Below are 20,192 nucleotides of genomic sequence, written 5' to 3'. Positions count from 1 at the left end.
GGGACGAGACAGAGAGAGAAGCTTGCAGACAGCGCTCGCTCTTTTCCTAAAGGAAGGATTTTGCATCCCGAGTGCTCACTGGTTGTGATGATGCTTCACTTAGCGGGCTCAGAATGAGCTAGAGACAGCAGATAGGGGAGAAACTAAAGGCAGAGCACAAAGCATTACGAACCAACCCAAAACCAGGAACAGTTTTCTCCTCTATTCTAGCATGGTGGATGTATGGACAGTCTTACAGAGCAGAGGTTGACTTCTCCAAATCTGCCAGCCCCACACCTCGAACACTACAGTGTTCTGCATTGCACCATGACCTTGGATGTTCAAACGGTGGTCGTTTTTGCAGTGATTGTGGTGCTATTGCTTGTGAATGTCATACTCATGTTCTTCCTGGGCACTCGTTAAATGGATTTTTTCTCCTGAGCTGTTGGGGGCTACTACTACCACTAGCAATTCAACAAGAGAGCACGAGCGGGAGAGAGAGAGAGAGAAAGGCGAGAGAGAGAGAGAAAGAGAGAGAGAGATTTCTTACTGAGGGGGGAAACGCGTTGAGCTTCAACATGGCCTCGCTGTGATATGTATGACGTTGGTATTATTATCTCTCCCTAAATCTTTTGTCATGTCTTGTCTTTTAAGTATGCCTGTAAGTGTAGCTGCTTTTGCCGGGGTTTTAAATGTGATAAATAATAATAGCGATCCAGTCCTCCGTGGTTCTGTGCTAGCAAGACAGAGCTGTGCTTCTTTAGGCAGCAGCAGAGTGAAAATGATATGTCTGTGGTGAGCACTGGCTGTGTTGTTTTGCTTTCCTTTGAAATAGAGGCTCAAGTTAATAATAAGTCATTTTGTGTGCGATTTCTAGCGAGCAGTTAATGTGCAATGTCTGTGAGAGTAACCATGTAGGTGCCAGGTGAGAGGTGCTGCTGTGTGCAATGAAATCGAGCTATGGGCATTTTTTAGGGGGGAGGGTGGTGGTTGAGAAATCCTATTAAAGGATTAAATCTTTGCTAAATAACATTCAGCCACCAAAAAAAAAAAAAAAAAAAAAGAGAAAAATTCTATTTACTGTATTAATCTATGTTGCCGTGATGATCTGATTTGATTTCTGAATATTCAACCCCAAAGCCTCCAAATTCTATGTCCACACTGATGTAACCCAGCTCCTTTCTTTAGAGATGTGAGAGGCACCAAAACATAACCTGCTGGGTTTTTTTTTCTGGTTGTACGTGGTTTCTGTCTCTGCAAATTGGGAAGGAAAGATCAAAGGGAGAAAGGGCAATGCAGCTTTGTTTTTCTTTGCTAAAGCAACAGATACAGAGGGGTTGGGTTTTGCTTTGATTTTCAAGAGATCTGATTTTGGCTTGCTTTTGTCTTTTTCATGTGTGTGTGTATATATCAAATTTTGTGGAATGTATCTAAGAAAAATCTTTGCCCACCTCAAGGATAACGAGCTTTTGAGATGGGTTGCTTTGCGTGACTTTATTTACATTGATTTTGTGGAAAATGAAGTGCTAAGTTGTGTATTACGGGCTTGCTGGAAAGGTGTCCAGCAGTTAGAGGTGCTTCTAGCCTGACATTGCAATGTTTACAAAGCTTGCAAGCAGGGCTGGCAGGGGATCCAGTGGCAGCACGAGAAGTTTGGAGAGAATACGAAGGGAATGTCTGAAAAGAGTAATGCCTTTTCCTTTGGAAAATATATCTCTGTTCTGTGCTTCTATTAGAGATCTTCAGGATTTTTAAATATATTATTTCACCCTTCAGAAAAATCAGAATTGCTTAAAACAGCCAAAAATATCAGTTTGAAAATGTTTTTATCTTTGCTGATAGTCACTGGAATTTTATTGCCTTGATAATTTAATTTGTTCATGCTTATTCCAGCTGTCTATTGTTTATTTGATGTCCTTTGAAAAAAAAATCATGTAACTGATAGATAAAGACAAAGCTGGAGGTTACAGATGGAGACATGGAGTTATTTCCCAGTGGGGGTTTGTGTGCTGGGAGTTAAATGCCGAGCAGGGCTCAGGAGGCAACGGCTTTTCCATGGTGGCATGATTGGAAACGGAGTTAAATCCTGCAAATGTGGCACTTCCAAAGTGCTTTTAGCTCTAAATAAAAGAGAAAAAAAATTCTCTGAGTCCCAGGGTGGGAACAATCGTCCCCAAAAGTGTTATGGGGCAGTTTTAGTGGGAGGAAAGGCAGGAGCCAGGGATCCAAGCCCAGGAAGATGCCCCGGTGCCTGCTGGCTCCGTTTGCTCTCTTCACTTGTAGCTATCTGCAAGAGGTACCTGCTTCACTTCACAACGGACTGAGTCAATCTTCTTCCCTAAAAAAAACCTAGTGAATAAAATTGATGCTGACGATGGTTTGGGTTGTTAAACAGCTGAAATTTGCTCTATTTGCCTGTTGGCCATCCTGTGTCATTAGTTTTATAGGTTGCAGAATCTCCTGGAAAAGTAATAAGTGAGCTGAGATCACCATGGAGAGGGAATTGATCAAACAGCAGCCAAATCATCTTTTCAGGGGAACCGCCTTGAGCGACAAAGGGTTTTGGAGGAGAAAGGGTGGAAGAATGAGCAAAAACCCAACCCAAAACTGACCAGTGAGTTACAATGGGCCGTAGCTGTGCCTGAATGTTTATTTTCTCAGGGCTCTCTGGCACTAAGGTTTACCTTTCAATATGATTTCTACGAGGAATGCCCAGTGCCTGCCGCTGTTTCCTGGGCGCATTCCTTGATGCAGAGCTTGTACTCCTGGGGAGATATTTGGGAATCGTGCATGTTTGGTGGTGGATGTTCCTGCCATGCCCCACGGCTCTTACTGCAGTGCCCCCTGGTTCCATCCTGGGGGCTGTGCTGGGGCTGCATGGAGAGGCCAAGGGGCTGTGCACGCTCAGCTGCTGGGAGGGAGTGCCGAGAACCGAGTTCTTCCCGTCACGGAATGTGCTTGGGAGAATTCCTGTGATTTTATTACAACTTTTTGCCGTTTATCCTCCTGAAGGCTGGTGGAGTTAAAGAAGGAAAGTTAATGCAGAGCAATAGGAAAAGTTGGCAGCAGCAAACTTTGTTATTGTAGCAGCACTGTTCTCGTTACCTCGGGCTTCCTGTTGGAATTTTGGGGGAAAAGAGAGGAAGTGAGAGGTGAAACAGTGAGTGAGGGCTGGGATTGCTGCTTGTTCAGCTCTGTTTCCCATGCCAGGCCTCAGACCACCTCTCCAGCCCTGCCCCAGCCCCAGTTTTGTATTTTGGCAGCTGCACTTTGGTGTTTTCCAGGCGTGTGGGAGCCCCTCCGTCCTGCCGAGCTGGGCACAGTGGCTCAGCCTCTGCTGAGCACTGGGAGCTTTCTGGGGTGACAGCGCTGCCAGTCCCCACTAGATCCCTGTGCCCCTAAGTGACTGTGCCTGCAGTATTCCGGATGGCATTTGCATGCTGTGAAATTCCCTGGGACTGGAGCTTTCCGTGTCCTGGAGCTCCGTGGGGCCATCAGGGTCACGCTTGGGTCCCTGGGGACGCTTCTGACCCGTGACTCCTCTGGGTTTCTTCACCTTTGTGGGGATACTCAGACCCAGGGGTGAGGCAGGGGGATCATTCCTTTAAAGGAATCAAAGTGCTGACCCTCTGGAAAATAAGGCCCCAAAGAAAAAAAATATGAATTTGTCTGCAAAAAGCATATTTGTGATGCATATAATCTCTTTCAGTGCTTCTGCTGTGTGTTTGCTGAGGCTGGGTGATGGGAGACCTGCCTTGCTGTTGTCTGCTTAAGCAGGATTCAATCTTATTTGCCATAGGATTCATGAAAATGCCTCTGCCTGTATCATAGCAACCCCATTTCCCACAGTCCATAAAAAGTCCATTCCTCCCGAGCAGCAATCCGCCGTCTTAAAGATTCAGGCACCCTCCTCGGCAAGGGAAAGGGTGATGTGCCCCTCTCTGGGTGCTTCCCTGAAAGCTGAAGTGTCGGGATGATCCCGGCTTGTCCTGCCCGCACGGCGTTTTTAATGCTCTGTCTTTAAGGCAGATAAAATGCTTTCCTTTCAGGTTTCTCAAGGCTTCCTCCCCCACCCTGGCTATTTCCCACATCTGTTTAAAACCTCACATGACAAGTTGGAGGGGATGGGACAGCTCCGAGGTCTGTGACGCGGTGGCTCTGCCCTGTCCTGCCATTTGGCTTTTCCCCCCGGGATGGCAGCAGCGCAGCCCTGGCTTTTGCCGTGTAGGGAATGAAGATCTGCTCCGATGCCAGCCCTTCTGTGGGAATGCAGAGGTGCTTTCTCAGCCCGTAGATGACTGTTATTAAGAGCTGCATGTTCACCTGACTCCTGCCCCCATCTGTTTGCATAATGTGGTTATATTTCTTTTTGGATCAGGTATTCAGTACACAGCCCAGCTGCTGTGTATAATGTCTGAAGGAAAATTGCCAAAAATCCATGTAAATTTTTTGTTTTGTTGGTTTTTTAAAGTTGTTTTGCTTTTTTTGTTTTTGTTTTTTTGGTTGCTTTGATTTCAGTTTGTGACTAGAACCCCTGTCTGTGTTGTCACTTCAATTTGTTGTGGTTCTCGGTTTGTGTGTTCAGCTGGAGTGCTCTGTGTGCCATGCCTGCCTGCATGTGTGTCCGTGTGCTGCCGTGCCACGTGCTCTGTGTTGGAATGATGATCTCTCCCGGGGAGGCTCCTGTGTTTTACATTTCCTATCTGGATTTTCTCAGCTGGCTGTGATCATCGTGCTCAGCGTGTCTCTCCCAGTGAAACGTTGGGAAAGATGTTTTGGTAAAACACAAGGATTTGTCTGGGAGCTGCAGAGTCTCCAATGAGGAGAAGTTGGGAAGCTTGAGGAAAACTCCCAAATGTTACTAATTGTGTAAGAATTGTCCTGTTTAAAGAGGGTGCTTGTGCAGGGGTTCCAGGGCTGGCAGAGCCAGCTCCTGGCTTTGCCACTGATGTACTATATGGCCTTGGGTGCGTTCCTTTGTTCCTTTGTTGCCTTGTGGCTTCTCTTTTCCATCTGGGATAGAGGAATATCACACAGTACTGAGGTGTAGCCATGCCTGATGTTCTCCTGTGTGTCCCCTTTCTGGCTGTGCAGGTGGGGGACGTGTGTGTGCCCATGTTGGCCCAGCTCTGCCTGCCTGGGTTTTGCCTGTTGGAGCTGTTGTAGATAGCAGGAGCTGTGGTGATTGATGCTTCCCACTAAAAATAGATGCTCCTGGAGGAAGAGCTGCTGGAGGAACCGTGATTTATTGTCTTTATTTTATTAGTTGTGGTTGAATTTCTTTCCTGAGTGGAAATGAGTCTTAATCTGCAAGCACCAACAGACGGCTGGGTTTGCTCTAACCAGCAAAGGGCCATGTGGCCTCTGCTCCTTATTCCTGGTTTTCCTGGGAATTATTCTGGCCTTGTCAGAAACACCACCTTGATGGGGTATTCACAAGGGCAGGAATCCCCCAGAGCTGTGCTGGTGGGGACTGCGTTGGGCAGCCTGAAAGCTTCACCACCTGAATTAAAGAGAATTTTGGGGGATGAAGGGAGTGTGTGCATGCAAGGATTTAAAGAATTAGGTCTGGATCTCAACTGACTCTGGTTTATCCGCAGGGATATAATTTCATAGGAGTGTGCTGCTTTGGGGAGCTACCCCTCGTGCTATCACAGAACTGAGGAAACTGAGGCACAGGGTGGTTGCAGAGTGGCACATTTTGGGATGGGGGTTAGTGGGGCTGGGATCTGGAGCAGGATGTGTGGCCTGCCAGTGGGAGAGGATGTTTGGCACCGTTTTTGGGGTCTGGCTTGTTCGTTTTTCTGCAAACCTTGCCATGGGGCAGTGTCGGGGTTCAGGCCGGTGCCGGGCTCAGGATGCGTTTGGGGGATTTTGGAGCCGGGAGCAGCCGAGTGCGGCCGTGCCCATGTGAAGGGCCATGTGGCTCCTGCCCCTTCCTTTGCATCAGCTGAGACATATATAACACAACGTATGGGCTGCTGGCAGCCGGCGTGGGGCTATTTTCAGCTGCATCTGCGCCTCGGCGGAGCCGGGGCCGTGCTGAGCCCTCCCTGCTCTCCCGGCTCGGCTCAGTCTCCAGGGATGAGCTGTTCCCCAGCCCCTTCCCCTCCTGCAGGACCTGTCCAGGATGGGCAGGGCAGGCAGTGACCCTTGTGGGTGCTGGGGACAGACGGCAGCCCGGTGCCAGGGAGGCAGAGCAGTCTCACCCCAGTTCAAGCAGCCCGGCTCTTTGTTTTCCCCTTTCGTCCCTGGATAAAGCCCCAGGTGGATTTCTAGGCTGCTCACTGTGGTGACATGAGCCGTGTGTGCTCTGGTGTCCTCCTGTCCTTCGGGAGCGAGGCTGTCACTGTCCGGCGTGCCCGGGGCTCTGTGCTCTGCCGGGGAAACTGAGGCTGGAATGTCCTTCCCGCTGCTCCTGCTTGGCAAAGCAGCGAGCCTGGCTGTCCTATCGCCTGCCAGGGCCTCTGTCCCCAGCCCTGCTCCCTTCCTGTCCCGCCTGGAGAGGTGAGGACAGTGTCTGGTTTTCAGGGATGTCCTGCCCTGTGCTGCAGAGAGCCCGCAGCCTCGCCAGGCATCCCTGGGTGTTTCTGGCTGGGTTTGTTCACTCCCAGTCCTCGGGATGTTTGCCCCAAAGTATCCAAAGGGTTAAGCTGCTGCTGCTGCCAGTTTTGGGGGTTCTGAACCCCTGCACGGGAGCTCAGAGCTGTGAGAGTGGCTGCAGCTCATGCCCGGAGATGCCAGGAGAGGAATGGGCCCAACTCGGAGGGCTTGGAAAGCAAAAAGATGGAATTGTGCATGGAACTGTTCCCTTGTCATCAGGCAAATGCAGTCTGGCCTCAGCCACACAAACAGGAGTGCACAGCAAAGCCCGAAGGATCCGTCTTCTACCCCAATAAGAGTGGGTTAATTTGCCAGGCATATCTGGGGAAAAGTTTTGTCAAATAAAATTGTTCCATTTGGCAAAAGCATCAGCTCTCGCTGGCATTACCAGAAAACAGGGTTTTTTCAAAGCATTTCTGTGGACCTCATTCCCCTGCCATTTCCGCTGCTCCACTCTCCTGTATTGTGTTCAGTCAATCTGACAAGGTTCTCTCAGTACGTCGTGCGCTGAAGTTTCTGTTCTGATACCAAATTTAGGGAAGGCTTGTTATCTACAGTTCTTTCTTCCTGGCTTGATAAGGTGCTGATTAATTTAATGCAACTCTCTTTCCTTATCTAGTTGAGCTTCAGTCAGTTTTAGTATAATCTTGAAAAAGCGTGATCAATCTTTAATGTTTGTTTTTAAGGTTTATTCCAAAACCTTTTAGGCATGCTGGATGTTCGTTCTTTGTGAAGTTCTAGGAGAATTAAGTTAAAAAGTAACAATTATAAAACCGGTTTTGAATGCAGATGAAACATTTTAAAGTTGTTCTAAAACAAGAAGGAGCAGTTGTCTCTGATGAAGTTTTAGGTGTTAAAATTGAATTGTCTTAACTCTGGTGCTGTCTGCGTAAGGCAGGGAATATCACCAGAGCCCTTGTTATGGGCATGAGGATGATGCAGGGCTGAAGGAGAGGGCCTGTTCCCTCTCCAGAGGTGTATTTAAGGTGAGAAGGGACAGGGACACTGTCACCTGACCCTGTGTGGGGAACTGTCCCCTGCTTTTGCCCGAGCACACAGGCACGAGGAGCAGGCAGTGCATGAAACCAGGCTGTCATCGGTGCGGAGCTTCTGCTGTGATTTGGTGATCAGGGGCTGACATCTGGATAGATTTTCAGTCTCCTCTGGTCCAGGGGAGATGGATTTCTGTTCCAATGCCCAGTAGCAGATCGATCCAATCTCCTGGATACTGGGAGTTTTGCAGAATTGTCAAAAAGTCTTTCCTAAGGAATTAAAAGCACACCCAGGCATGGAGCAGAGGAGCTAAACCTCCCAAACCTGCAGGCTGGGAACCAATTTGCTTAAAACTAACAGGCTGCCTTAGAATTAGAAATGTTCAGCCAGGAGAAGTCTGGCTTCTTCAGTGCACACATAGAGATTGGGAAGTGTGTTCCCAGGCATTAACAGGAGCCAGACTGTAGATTTATGGAATTCAGAGAGCACTGGCTCTGCTGCCCCCAGCACCCCTCTGCAGGGGTGGGTGCTGCTGAGCCATGTGCTGAGGGCACCCCTGATGTCCCTCTCAGCCCACTGCCATTTGCAGATTGTCACCGTGGCCCCAGCTGCCACAAACCCCATTTTCCCAGCTGGATTTGAAGCTCAGTACGAGTCTGCGTCTGGTCCCCAGAGCCCAGGTTTGGCTGGAGGTTGTCGGCAGCGCGTGCTCGGTGCTTCTCCCTTTGCTGGCTCCCTCCCTGGCTTTCCTGGTCCCTCCTGCACTGTGTTAGAGTTGTGTGCTTTGCCCCAGAAAGCAGTGCTTCTTTAATCTCTGTTTTCCAGCAGCTGCCAGGCTGTCTCGTGTCAGGGCACACATGTGTACACTCGTGTGCAAGCAGCACTGCACCTCCCTGTGGGTCACTCTGGACATGGACAGGGAAACCTATGGATTAAAACACATGTGCATATGCTTTCCTTCCCAGATATATTTTGGAAAATATGAGTCAGCAGCAGCAGCAGCAGCAGCAGCAGCAGCAGCAGCAGCAGGCAAGAACATATTACATAATCTCTGGGAACCAAGAAAACCTCGCAGTTTATTAGGAGGGAGGCTTTCTGCAAGCATTTTACCATAATTTTGGGGACACACATTGGCCTGAGCCCCTTGCTCAGTGGCCTCATTTCCATCGTATCCTCTTGTGTGCAATGCAGGGAAGCAGTCCCAGCAGCCTCGGGTTTTGTTATATTTTTAAACCCCCCAGTGCTGGTAGAATCTCAGGGCTGTGCTGTTGGTAACGACTTCTCTCTTGTTCCTTAACATGTTCTCCTGCTCAGAGTCTGTGATTTTCCTTTTTGGTCCCCCCCACTCGCCACCTCCTGCTTTTTCTCTCAAATCTCGGCACTGAGAGAAATGGCACATGAGTGCAGCTGGAAATAGCTGCTGCCCCCTCCGCCTCCCCTCTGCTCACGGCCACCCACCTCCTCCACCTACTCCCAAATGGGAGAGTGAAGTCAACAGCCACTTTTAGCCCCGGGCTGCTGCTCCTCGGCTCTCCCCCTCTCCCTCGCCGTGCGTGCCCTGCCCACGCAGGATTCAGAAGGGCTTCATCGCCGTTTTAAGGCTCCTGCAGCTGGATGAGCGCTTGTTTGGTCCCGCTGGCACGGGGGGGATCTGGCTGGAGCGTCAGGGATGAGAGGGATGTGCAGTTTGCTCCGTGCTGGCCGGGCAGGGAAGGGGGAGCAGCAGGAATTATGGACACGCAGAAGAGCACAAACAAAAATCCAAGGGAGTCAGCAGGAATGTCAGGGGCAATCCTGGGCACATCCGTGTGAGTGTTGGCACAGGCAGGGATGGGAGCAGGAGGCACGGAGCCCTGCACGGCGGGTGGGTGCTCTCAGCTCTCCACGGTGCTGCATCTCTGCTCCTCCATCTCTAATGCCAGGCTTAATTCCAGGCTGCTCATCGAGTCCTTGTATTTCTGCAGGATGCCTGGAAAGCCTAGGAGGGGAATGGGCGTTAGCAGAGTGAAAGGAAAGGAAGGAAAGGCCTTGTTTGTTTTTAATTTGCCTGAAAAAAGCAAAAGGTTTTGAGCCACTTTGATCTCTCAGGGCAGTGCAAACACTTTCGCAGTGGCTGAGCCCGTGGGTGCCTTTCAAGCAAAGAGAAAGCTCGGTTGTGGTTTTCCAATATCAAAGCCTTCCCAAGGAGGCTGTAAATTGCCACGCTGGCTGAGAGCAGGAGTGCAGGCAGCTCCGTGCCCTGGCTGGGACAGTCTGAGCCACTGGCTGCAGAGCACATTGAGAGAGACACAATTGGTGGTGACAGAATAACCTGTTTATCCAGAGCACTCTTGTCTTCACCCCCATTAGCTCTTGAGTTTCTGGTATTTGGAGCCAAGAGAATTTAAATCTTCTATATTTTTAAAACCACAAAACTCTCTGTTACAACCAGAAATTCTAATGAGCTTAGCAGAGGGGGTGGGCTTTTCTGTGCACCATCCATCAGGGCTCTCCATATTTTATTGAAAAGCCTGGTTTGAGCTGTGTCTGCCTGATGTTTGGAGCAACTGGGGAGTGATGGGGCCCTCCAAGGGCTGGGGTCTGGGGAACTGCCCCCCATTCCCCACCTCCTGCTGCCAGGGTGATGCTGCAGGGGCTGTTTCATCTTTCTATGTCTTTGTTTCTCTTTCTGTAGAATGCACAGAAGGAAATTGCCCTTTCCTGTTCAAGGGTTTGGCAAGTGAGGATGAAAAGTGCTGTGTTGGAGGCAGGTGGGATTGGAGCAGATGGATGAAAAATGCCTCTCACCCTCTGGGGCTTTGCGGGGGCCCCTGGCAGAGCAGAGCTCCCACCCAGGAGCTCCCTGCTTTAATTTAAAGCAACATCTTGAATTCCACCCGAGATCCCAACAGTGATGTCAGCAGGGCTCCACCAGAGATTCATTTGGCCTCGGATATTTTGCATATGCAGCGTCAGAGCTCAGCCTTCTGTTTTTGCAGCTAGAGAAGAGCTCTGCACCTCGGCCATCCTCTCCCCAAAAGGAGGATTGTTCCCTGGGGCACGTTCCCTCCTGTTCTGTCAGGACAGGCAGGATGTGTCTGTAGTGGTTTTCTCAGCTGCTCACGGAAGATGACTGCTCCTCCTTTGAACAGGTCTCCCACAGCTGGAAACATCTCCCCTTCCCTGCAGTGGGTTTTGCTGCCCTTTTTGCCTCTCTGTTTCTCCTGCAGACAGTTTTACCTTTGCAGGGTTTTTCCAACTCAGGTTGAAATCCAAGCGATAATAATACTTGACATTCTTCATCCCGGCATCTTAAAAATCTTTTCTGAAGTTTGAAAGCCTTTAAAGCCTTTGTGCTGTATAAATACTTGAGTACTTCCTCTATTTTTAAATGAAAATGGTGCCTGAAAACCCTCAAAAGTCAAATGAAGATCAAAGGCTTGGGAATACCAGCAGTTCTCTGTATTATTCACAGCAGCTCAAGACTGAGGTTGTATTGGCTAACTGCAAAGGAACTGCTGTGCTCATAATGATGCAATCATGGAATTATGGAATGGTTTGGGTTGGAAGGGACTTTAAAGCTCATCCCATTCCACCCCTGCCATGTGCAGGGACACCTCCTACTATCCCAGGTTGCTCCAAACCCCATCCAGGGGGCATTTCCAGGGATCCAGGGGGCAGCCACAGCTTCTCTGGGCACCCTGTGCCAGGGCCTCCCCGCCCTCACAGGGGAGGATTTAGTATTTCTTCCCAAAACCTGCTCTCTCTCATTGGTCTCTAGTTAGTCTGTCCCAGCTATTCTGTAGAACTCAGTCTTGGAGCTCAGGAGAGCTGGGCTTGGTGTCTCACATTGCTGCTGCTGCCTGGATAGAAATCCCATGTTTTAAAATCTTGTTTTCACGTCCATCCCAGTGCAGGAATGGCCAGCAAAGGGCTGGAGCAGGGATAGTGGCAGCACTGCCCTTTTCAGGGGGAGCTGGCCTGGCTTTACAAGGTTTTCAGCAAAGTAAATATTTCTTCCTGTAGCCCAGCCTTCATCACCGTTTTCCTCCCTCCTTGTGGCTTCTGAGCAGGAGTCAGGACAATAGATGGAAATTGATGTCCTGGAGGCATGTGACAAGGGGATCCTGAGGGCTCATGGCAGCTCACAAAAGAATTGCCTCTGATAAATGCTCAGAGGTTTCTGTGGGTTTGCTCAGCAGCTGCAGTCAGGGCTCACAGTGGGGATTTTTACCACTGCCTAGGGAATTGTTCCAGGGCTGTGTGAGCCACCACCAGCAGCATCCTTGCTGGAATAAAAGGTAAAAATGGATGCAGAGCAATTTGGCCAGAAGAAGAGTGGAAAGAAAAAAAAAAGTTAAGATCCAAGGAGTGGCTGTTGAAACGCAAAAGGATCTAGAAAGCAAAGATGCAAAAATAAAATCTGAAGCGGAAATGAGTGATGTTTTTCCAGCATTGTGTAACTCATTTTAATTGCAATCCATCTAGAAATCTATTTGAGGCAAGAAATCAATGCAGAATTGTAGAGCAAAGCATTGGCCTTCCAGATGTTTGCAGCTTTCTGGATTGTTATTTTCAGCTTTCTCCCACAGTTTGAGTCCCTCCTTCCTGGCAGTGGCCAGGGAAAGATGTCCCTGTGAGGTGTTGCAGGTGGGCAGTGAGGACTGTCCTGGGGCTTTCTGCTCTGAGTTTGCCTCTCATTGTGTCTTGCCTGGAGTGGTTTTGGTGCTGGGAACGGGGTGTTGGGATGTGGAAGCCCCGGGGTTTCTGTCGGGTCACCCCACATCTCCCAGGTGTGGCTGAGGGGTCAGAGCAGGCTGTTGTCCCCTCACAGGGAGTTTTCCTGGGCAGGAATTCTGTGTGAGCGGTGGAGCTGGGGCCCTGCTGTGCTGTTCTCTCTGATCAGCTCCTTTAAATCCATGGGATGAGGTCGTGTAGCACAGGCATGGGAGCTGCCTCGTCATCTGGAAGTTCCTTTCACTGGGTGGATTTTCCCAGCCTAAGAGACTGATGAGAGTCCATCAGTGTTCAAGGCTTCTGGTAATTCAGCAGAATTAAGTCCTTACTTTCACAGATGTCATCCATGTCATTCCCAGCAGTCTCCTGAAAGGCCAGCATGACATTTCTCTTGGATTTGGTGGCATTTGTGAGGGAGGTTTTTCCTTGTTTCTGGTCCATCCTCAGCTTTGGGCTCTGCTGAGGGTGCCTTGCTTTGAATCCACTTTTGGCAATAGCCTTATGGAGATTGCCCAGGGATATGTCTGGGCAGAGCTGGGGCTGCAGGAGGATCCCTGTGCTCCTGGAGGGAGGGAGGTTGTGCTGCCATGGCCTTTGGAGTGTCCCTTTGCTCTGCTCCTGCCTCTTGTCCTGCCTGGAGATGGAGTCAGGCAGTGAGGCAAGGACAGAGTTCCCCAGGAGGCAGCCAGGCTCCTCAAAGATCACAGAGCAGCTTCACAGGCAGGTGAGGCTCTGAGACAGCAATCCAGGGAGCAGCTGAGCTTCCTGACAGCCAGACACTCGCATTCCCAACGGAATAGCCCAAAAGCAGTGGACTCCTGGTATGGAATATGTCCCCTCTCATCCCTCCTGGCTTGCAGGCATGTCCCCCTCGCTGTGTCACTGCAGGGTGTTAAATGTGTTTGTGTTTAGAATACTGGCTTGGGGCAGCAGAGAGAAATGGGAACAGAGTTTGCAGCAGGTTAGGATGAGTTGGGATGAATCTGATGGGATTGCATGCAAAGGAACCATCCTCAGTCTGGGAAGGAGGCAGGGAAAGGGACGATTCAGGCTTTTCCAAATAGAGAGAGTGCAGCTGGAAGAGGAGGAAGGATACAATGCAGGAGGTAAAACTAAGAATAGAGGAGTGTGTTATAAAGGGAAATCTGGGGCTGGAGGTCAGGACAAATTAGAACATGCAGAAAATGTACTCCACTAGGCCATGGATTTGTATTTCTGGAAAATAACTGAAGTATCTTCACGTGGGGCAGTTCTCATGAGATTGTAGAAAATATTAGAACAGGTTCTCAAGAGACAGTCTTCCTTTGGCCTGTGAGCAGAACAGAGGATTCAAATCTGGTTTTTGGAGCACAGAGCGCTGTGAATTCTGAGGCATGGCTTTTCCTGCAGGCACCTCTGGGCAGTACAGCTTCATGGAGGGGCAGCACGAGTAGGCTGTGCCCAAAATACAGTTTATTCTGATGATGATTGCAGAGAGGGGCAGCAAATCTCCCCAGGACAGATGGAGTCAGGAGTAGGAGGGCTCTGGAAATGGGCCATGGGTGAGGCATGAGCAGGGGAAGGCAGTGTTTTATTGTTATTTCCTGGAGGGGATCCAAGCCTTTAATAGATGGGAGGATTTGCCAGTTTGGCTGTGCTGGAAAGCTGGGCAGTGGAGCCATCCATCCATCCATCCCTCCATCCATCCCTCCATCCCTCCATCCATCCATCCATCCATCCATCCATCCATCCCATCCATCCATCATCCATCCATCCATCCATCCATCCATCCATCCTGCAGTGTCCCGTGGCCAGCAGTGCTTTGGGAAGTTGCTGGACTGAAATGCCAGGGTTTGCTTTGGTGGTGGTTTGGTGCAGACTGTGGTTGGAGGTGCCAGGAGCTGCCCATAAGTCTTGGGTTTGGCACTGGTCCTAGAGAAGGAGAAACAAGTGAGATCCTGCAAATGAGTGTTTCAATTAATGCTTTTGAGAAGGTGGATAGAGGTGGACTGGCTGCAGGAGCAGGATTTATCTTGGCAGTTCAGCATCCTGCCCCAAGCCTTCCTGGTGTGTGTGGTGTGGCCAGAAGTGCTCTGGATTTATGGATGACCTTCGGAAGCACAGGCAGTGCTGGGGGAGCTGGGGTGCTGCAGAGACAAGGCCACAGAGCCTTATCTCTGTCCAGCAGCTTCAAGGTCTGATTTTTAAAAAGGTTCCTGTATTCATTACCAAGAGCACTGGGTTCGTCTTCTAACATAAAATAGGCCTTAATTCTTAGATAATTCTGTTGCATCCTGTGCTACTTCTTCAGAGCCTCTCCCCACCTGATGTTGCTGCATAAATACAGAACAGACTTTCCCCCCATTTTCTCTCCCTGCAGTAGCTCCAGCCATTTTAAATCTGTGAGCTGGAACTCCAGGGATCTTGCTCATCCTGATGGACCTAAAAGTGGAGCACACAGGGGACATTCTGGGAGTTTGGCCATGAGCCCAAGACCTTTAAAATCATGAACCAGATTCTTGGTTAGCTAAGACTTCAGAGCTTTTCAATGTGTTAGGAAGTCACAAGATTTTTTCAGCTATCAGGTTTTAATTTTTTTGTCCTACACTGCCCTGCATTGACATAAGATACCAGTAATTTAAACCACTCCACTTCCTTGAGAATCCTTTTGAAATAAAACTGAATATGTAACCAGTTTGTGGAGACAAACACAAACGTTTAGTTTCTTTGGAGTCTGTATTGATGAATATGGCCAGGCATTTGTAAGCTGCTTTCTACACACGCTTGCTACCCATCCACCCCCCCAAAAAAGGTTGGTTTTTACTACCTGATGTATTTATAAGCTAAGAATATAAATACAGGCTGTTACATGTTGCAAACATAAAGTGTGAGCAAGACATTGATTTGCAGCCCCACACATCAGAAATGACCTGCCCAGGTGCTGGGGGTCCCAGGGCAGTGTAAAGGTGACCCTCTGTGCATGCAGGGACTGTTGCGCTGTGTGCAGCTCCAGAGACCCAAATCAGTGGGTTTGGGCACCTGGGCTCTCAGGTGGCTCCTCTGGGCAGGGGTGTTGCACATCCAGACGGAGCTGGCTGCTCCCAGATTCCCACAGAGATGTTCACATCCACTCTGACTCATATCCATGGCATTTTATTGTTGGGTTGAAGACTGTCTAAAAATTCCCTGGCATTTCTCCAGAGAGAGTGCCAGCAGCCCTTAAACTCAACTCATTTCCTTTCCATCAAACCACGGAGCTCATCAATAGCAATCTCAGGCTCCAGCAGGGAACTCGGAGGTGGATGGGATTTGCCACCCTCCACAGCCTGGTGGTAAATAGGTCATTACCAACACAACAGCAGGAATAAAGCATAGAGGGGGAATTGGGAGAGGGAGAAATGATGGTCCTTTCCCTTTGGTAGCAGGTATTTTTGCTGGTGCCAGCAGAATGATTTAGGGAATTTTTGCTGGTTACTTTATGGAATCAATGAACAGCATCTCATTGTAGGTTTGTGTCTGGGGATCGACAAATGCTTGACTGCTTTTGCACCTCTGTGGTTGCTTTTATTAACTAATGGAGCTTAAGGACAAGGTGAAGCCCAGGAGCTCCCTGCAGACTGGAGCTCTTACCAGTTCATTGGAGCCTTTTCCCAGCAAGTTGCTCTCAGAGCCCTTTTTTCCAGCAGGAATGTCACATATGATAGAGGGACTCAAAGGGACCAGTTTTACCTTTAAAGTCTAGGTTTAATTTTTTTTTCTGTTAAAAAAATGTGTTTCGACAGTTTGTCACATCGGCTCAGCCTTCCACGTCGTGGGCAGTGAAGTGTTAGGAAGGAAGAGCAGAAAGTATTTTGATGAAGGATCAAGTCAACTCACTAAGGTTTTTTGAACATCTCCTGTGTTGACCTTGGTCCACACAGACACACGCCTGCTCCTGCAGCTCTCCTGGCTCCAGGAGAGCTTCTGGAGGTGCTGAGGGAATTGCCAGCCTGGGTCTGGGGAGATGGCAGGAGAAGTTCTTGCGGGAGGTCTGTGCTTTGCAGCAGAGGCATTTGCCAGCTTCTCCCGAAGCCTCCATCCTGTGTTTATTTTGGAGCTGAGGAGGAGGGAAGGAGGGAGGGAGGCATCATCATCCTTTTGGTAGCTATGGAGAGTGGGGAGGGCAAAGTCTGTGGAGCACAAGAGCGCCCAGATCTCCAGGCTCAGCTTCCAGAAAAGCTCAGCCCAGTTCCTCCTGTTGGGCTTGTTTTTATCACCAGACAAACATTTAATTATTTTACCTTCACGCTGCCGCTGAATCAACTGAGAGAACAACAAAAGATAATGCACTTCTATTTTTATATCTTATACTAATGAAGCTCAGGCTGGAATTTTCCCCTGCACGATTGGCTGGAACAGGAGAGGAAAAATTCTGAGGGAGAGGAGGAGGGAGCGAGACGCTCAGCATTTAGCAGCAAGCATGGCTGTGGTTGGAGCAAACCTGCAGCACTCCAAACACTGCTGAAAAGTGAGGAGAGCAGCATTTTCTGCCTCTGCAAGGATCATAGAGGATTTTCTCTGTGGTGAGGGATGGATGGAGGCAGTGACACTCCAGGACTACTGTGTTGCTGGCTCTGCTTTCTTGGCAGGGCTGAGCACCAGGGCTGGGCTGCCCCCCTGTCCCCTGCCCCCAGCGTGGGCTCACTTGCTCCCTGGAAAACATCCCCTGGGACTTGGCAGGAGCTGAGTGCTCCATCAAAAGTTCATTAATATGTTGAGTTGGAGCCACATGGCTGCGTGCAGCCTGCTGGGAACTCCAGCACTGGGACAGGGTGGACCAGGCTACATCAGAGAGAGTGAAAAATGTGTAGGGACTGGAATATGAGTGGGGAGGCAGGTGCTTAGGGTTGGCCTGTGGTGACACGTTAATCTGAGCTGGTGTGACGGCAGTGACCAATGGCCCCTGAGCTGGATGGGTGTCTCTGGAGAGCTCTGCTTACCCAGAGCTGGTGTTTGCAGCTCAGCATCGAGATGAAAATCTGGCCTAAATTCTCCATATCTGATAAGAATTTCAGTGCCTGGCAGCAGAGATTTGGCCTTACTGCTGGGAGTCAGCCTGGCAGGATTTGGATTGCAGCTCTGCTGGGATCAGCAGTGGGATCTGGGGCTGTGTGTGGAGCAGCCTCTGTGAGCCCCTTTCTGAGGTGAGAAACTGCTCCTAAACTGCTCAAAGGCTCCTGAAAGAGTCAAATGAAAGGATTTGACATTTTCTTTCATAAAAAAAGAGAGGGAGTAATCAAGGCATAGTTGTGCATGGGTTTGTTAATTTGCTGAACTGCAGCGCTGTCAGTCAGTGGGTTTTACTTGGGAAACATGAAGGGGGAAAGTCAAGTAGAAATCCCAAAGAAACAGAATTTACATAGGTTTTCCAGCAGCTGATTTGAGCTGACCCGAAGGACCTGAAGGCTATGGGTCCTGAGCATTCTTGCAGGCATTTTGGGAGTGGTAATGTTCAATATCTGCACCCTAGAGAAAGCAGCTGCAGTATTTCAATACCTGACTGGGTGTGTCACAGGTCAGACTTCCTTTGAAGGGGATAAAAAGGATGTGGTCCAGTGAGGAAAACCAGGAATGTGCTTGCAGAGTCACCCTCAGATCCCAGAAGGTCCCTGTAGAAATTTGTCCTCTTGAGCAGTGCCCAAATGTGGAATGGTGCTTTATAGTGCCCATAAAAAGAGCTGCTAATAAAATTAATCTGGGAGGGAAAGGCAGCACAGAAAGAAAGAGGAAATTTTACAGCCCCAGCACGGAGTAGATGAAAAGTGTAAATCCAGGGGTAGTGCCTGGAAAGGCACTGTTTGACCCCAAGGAATGTCACAGCTTCAGTCCAGCTGGACAGGTGCCACCAGCATCATCATTGCCATAACTCCTGTCCCTGTGTGCAGACCTTGGTCAAGGCCAGGGATGGAGCTGCCTTGAGCCCAGGGATTGCCTGCGGTGTCCATCACCAAATTGGTGTGGCACAGCCCTGGGCAGGGCTTCAGGCTGCCAGGGAAGAACAGCATGGCCATGAGGGCAGGAGGAGGGAGAAAAAGAGAAACCACTTTAGTCCATTCATGGGAAATAGGGACCTACATGGAGGAGATTTAGGGAAACTGTACAGCCCAGGAAGGTGGGCACCATGATTCCCTGGGATCCTGAGGTTCATCATGTGGTGCTGTTCAGCCTGAAGGGTCCCATGACAGATGATTCCAGATTTTTAGGAGAAGTTTTATCTCAAAAATGCAAAAAGAGCTTTGGACATTTGGAACATCGTTTCCCAGAGAAGCTGTAGCTACCCCATCCCTGGAGGTGTCCAAGGCCAAGCTGGAGCACCCTGGGATGGTGGAAAGTGTCCCTGCCCACAGTCTGAGCAAAATGAGCATTAAGGTCCCTTCCAAGCCAAACCAGTCTTTGTAATCCTCATTCCTTTGATGACACAGACCAGCTGGGTGCTGCCACACCTTTCCATGATTCTGTGATGAGGAAAGCTGGGAAAAGTAGATGGCAGCAGGTTAGCATGGGAACCAACTCCTGTGCACTGGGAGAACAAACCCTGGGAGCTGGGAGGGACGGCTGGGTCCATGATGGCTGCTGATGGCTGAGGCTTCACTGGCTCAGGGAACAGTTTGTGCCTCTGGTCTTTTAAAAATTGAACCTTGAAAATCTGGAGGAAATAGACTTTTTATCTGGTTAGTGTTTTGGACCTATAAAAGTGGAAGTCATAATACCCTGTAAAACATTTGAGGCAATTTGGGAATATGGCATTCCTTATTAAACTCCGTGGGTTTTAGAGACTTCTTAGGTTTTCACAGTGGTGCAGGCTGTGACCTCTATAATGTTCAACAGGATCCTTGAAAAATTGAGACCAATTTAACAAGAATAGCTGCTGCCTTGGTGCTCCAGCTCTTCCATTTCTTTCCTGCCTGGAGTTAAGTTCATAATGGCTTAGCAGAACCTTTTTAGTTGCTAAAAAGATTATTGTGGTCTGGGCATGGGGGACTACTTTGTGACAGATATTTTAGCAGAACCATTTGTCCATGGCTGGAATAACAAAGTGAAATGTCACAAGTACAATATTTTGAAGGTCAGAAATCATAACTCTTTGCATATTTTCAAGGTTATTTTTGGGCAGTGTAACAAAATATACTGTTATATGGGAGTTTGAGGGAATATAAACCTCTGTGGATAAAGAGGAGACCTGGCAGTTGTTTACAGCTGATGTTTCCTGATGTCTGGGGGGTGGCAGAGTGTTGGTACCAGAACCAGAGATCCCAAAATGCAGCAGCAGGGATGTTTTTCTGTAGCTGAAATTTTACTCTGTGTCTGAAAATCCAAAGCCTTTAATGGTAATGGTTTAAACTGAGAGCTGGTGCACATCAGAATTCTGTGGCACTGGGATGTTTCCTCCTCTGGGATGCCAGGCTTGTCTTTTATCTCGTTTTCTCTTCATTCCTGAATTAACTTCACCCAATTTGCTGCACCAGGCAGAGGATGTTGGTGATGTGCTCTCTGCAGGTGGGATGCTCTGTGCCCTGCAGTCTTCCCTGAAATTCTGCTCCCAAATCTCCCAAATCTCTGTGTGTTTACAGGGGGAGCAGCATCCCTTCTGTGGCACTTGGGAAGAGCAGGCAGAATAAATATTCCTGTATTTCCATCACACACCAAATTCCCTGAGGTGGCATAAGCATGGGGCTGCATTTCTCCTGCAGGAAGCTCACATGAGCTCTCAGAGGCTGCAGGACACTGTGCCACAGGAGCTTTTGGTCTTTAACCTTCCCCTAATTGATGAATAATCTGTTGCTGTTCCATGCAGATGTGAGGTTTTTTAGGGATCCCATAGCACCTCCCTTTTCCCAGTGTTGCCTAATGAGACATCTGAGCTGAGAATTCATTGCTCCAAG

General features: G+C 49.2%; 1 protein-coding gene across 7 annotated transcripts in view; it reads left to right on the top strand.

Moving 5' to 3' along the window:
* Positions 1–20,192, top strand: part of ARHGEF9 (Cdc42 guanine nucleotide exchange factor 9) — a 189,710-nt gene that overhangs the window by 85,527 nt on the left and 83,991 nt on the right. Inside the window, exon 1 of one of the 7 annotated variants that reach the window (XM_053955508.1) lies at positions 487–575. The exons of 5 other annotated variants lie outside the window; for them this stretch is intronic. Coding sequence is in view for 1 of the 2 variants with exons in the window: in XM_053955507.1 (XP_053811482.1) it covers positions 574–582 (9 nt within the window). In the remaining variant the exon portion in view is untranslated. Of the gene's footprint in view, positions 1–486; positions 583–20,192 lie in introns of those variants that run through there. One more of the 7 variants, XM_053955507.1, reaches the window with a different exon arrangement.

Source organism: Vidua chalybeata, chromosome 14, assembly GCF_026979565.1.
Source record: "Vidua chalybeata isolate OUT-0048 chromosome 14, bVidCha1 merged haplotype, whole genome shotgun sequence".
Lineage (NCBI taxonomy): Eukaryota > Metazoa > Chordata > Aves > Passeriformes > Viduidae > Vidua > Vidua chalybeata.
The sequence above is the reverse complement of the archived record's forward strand: the minus strand, read 5'-3'. Positions and strand labels throughout refer to the sequence as shown.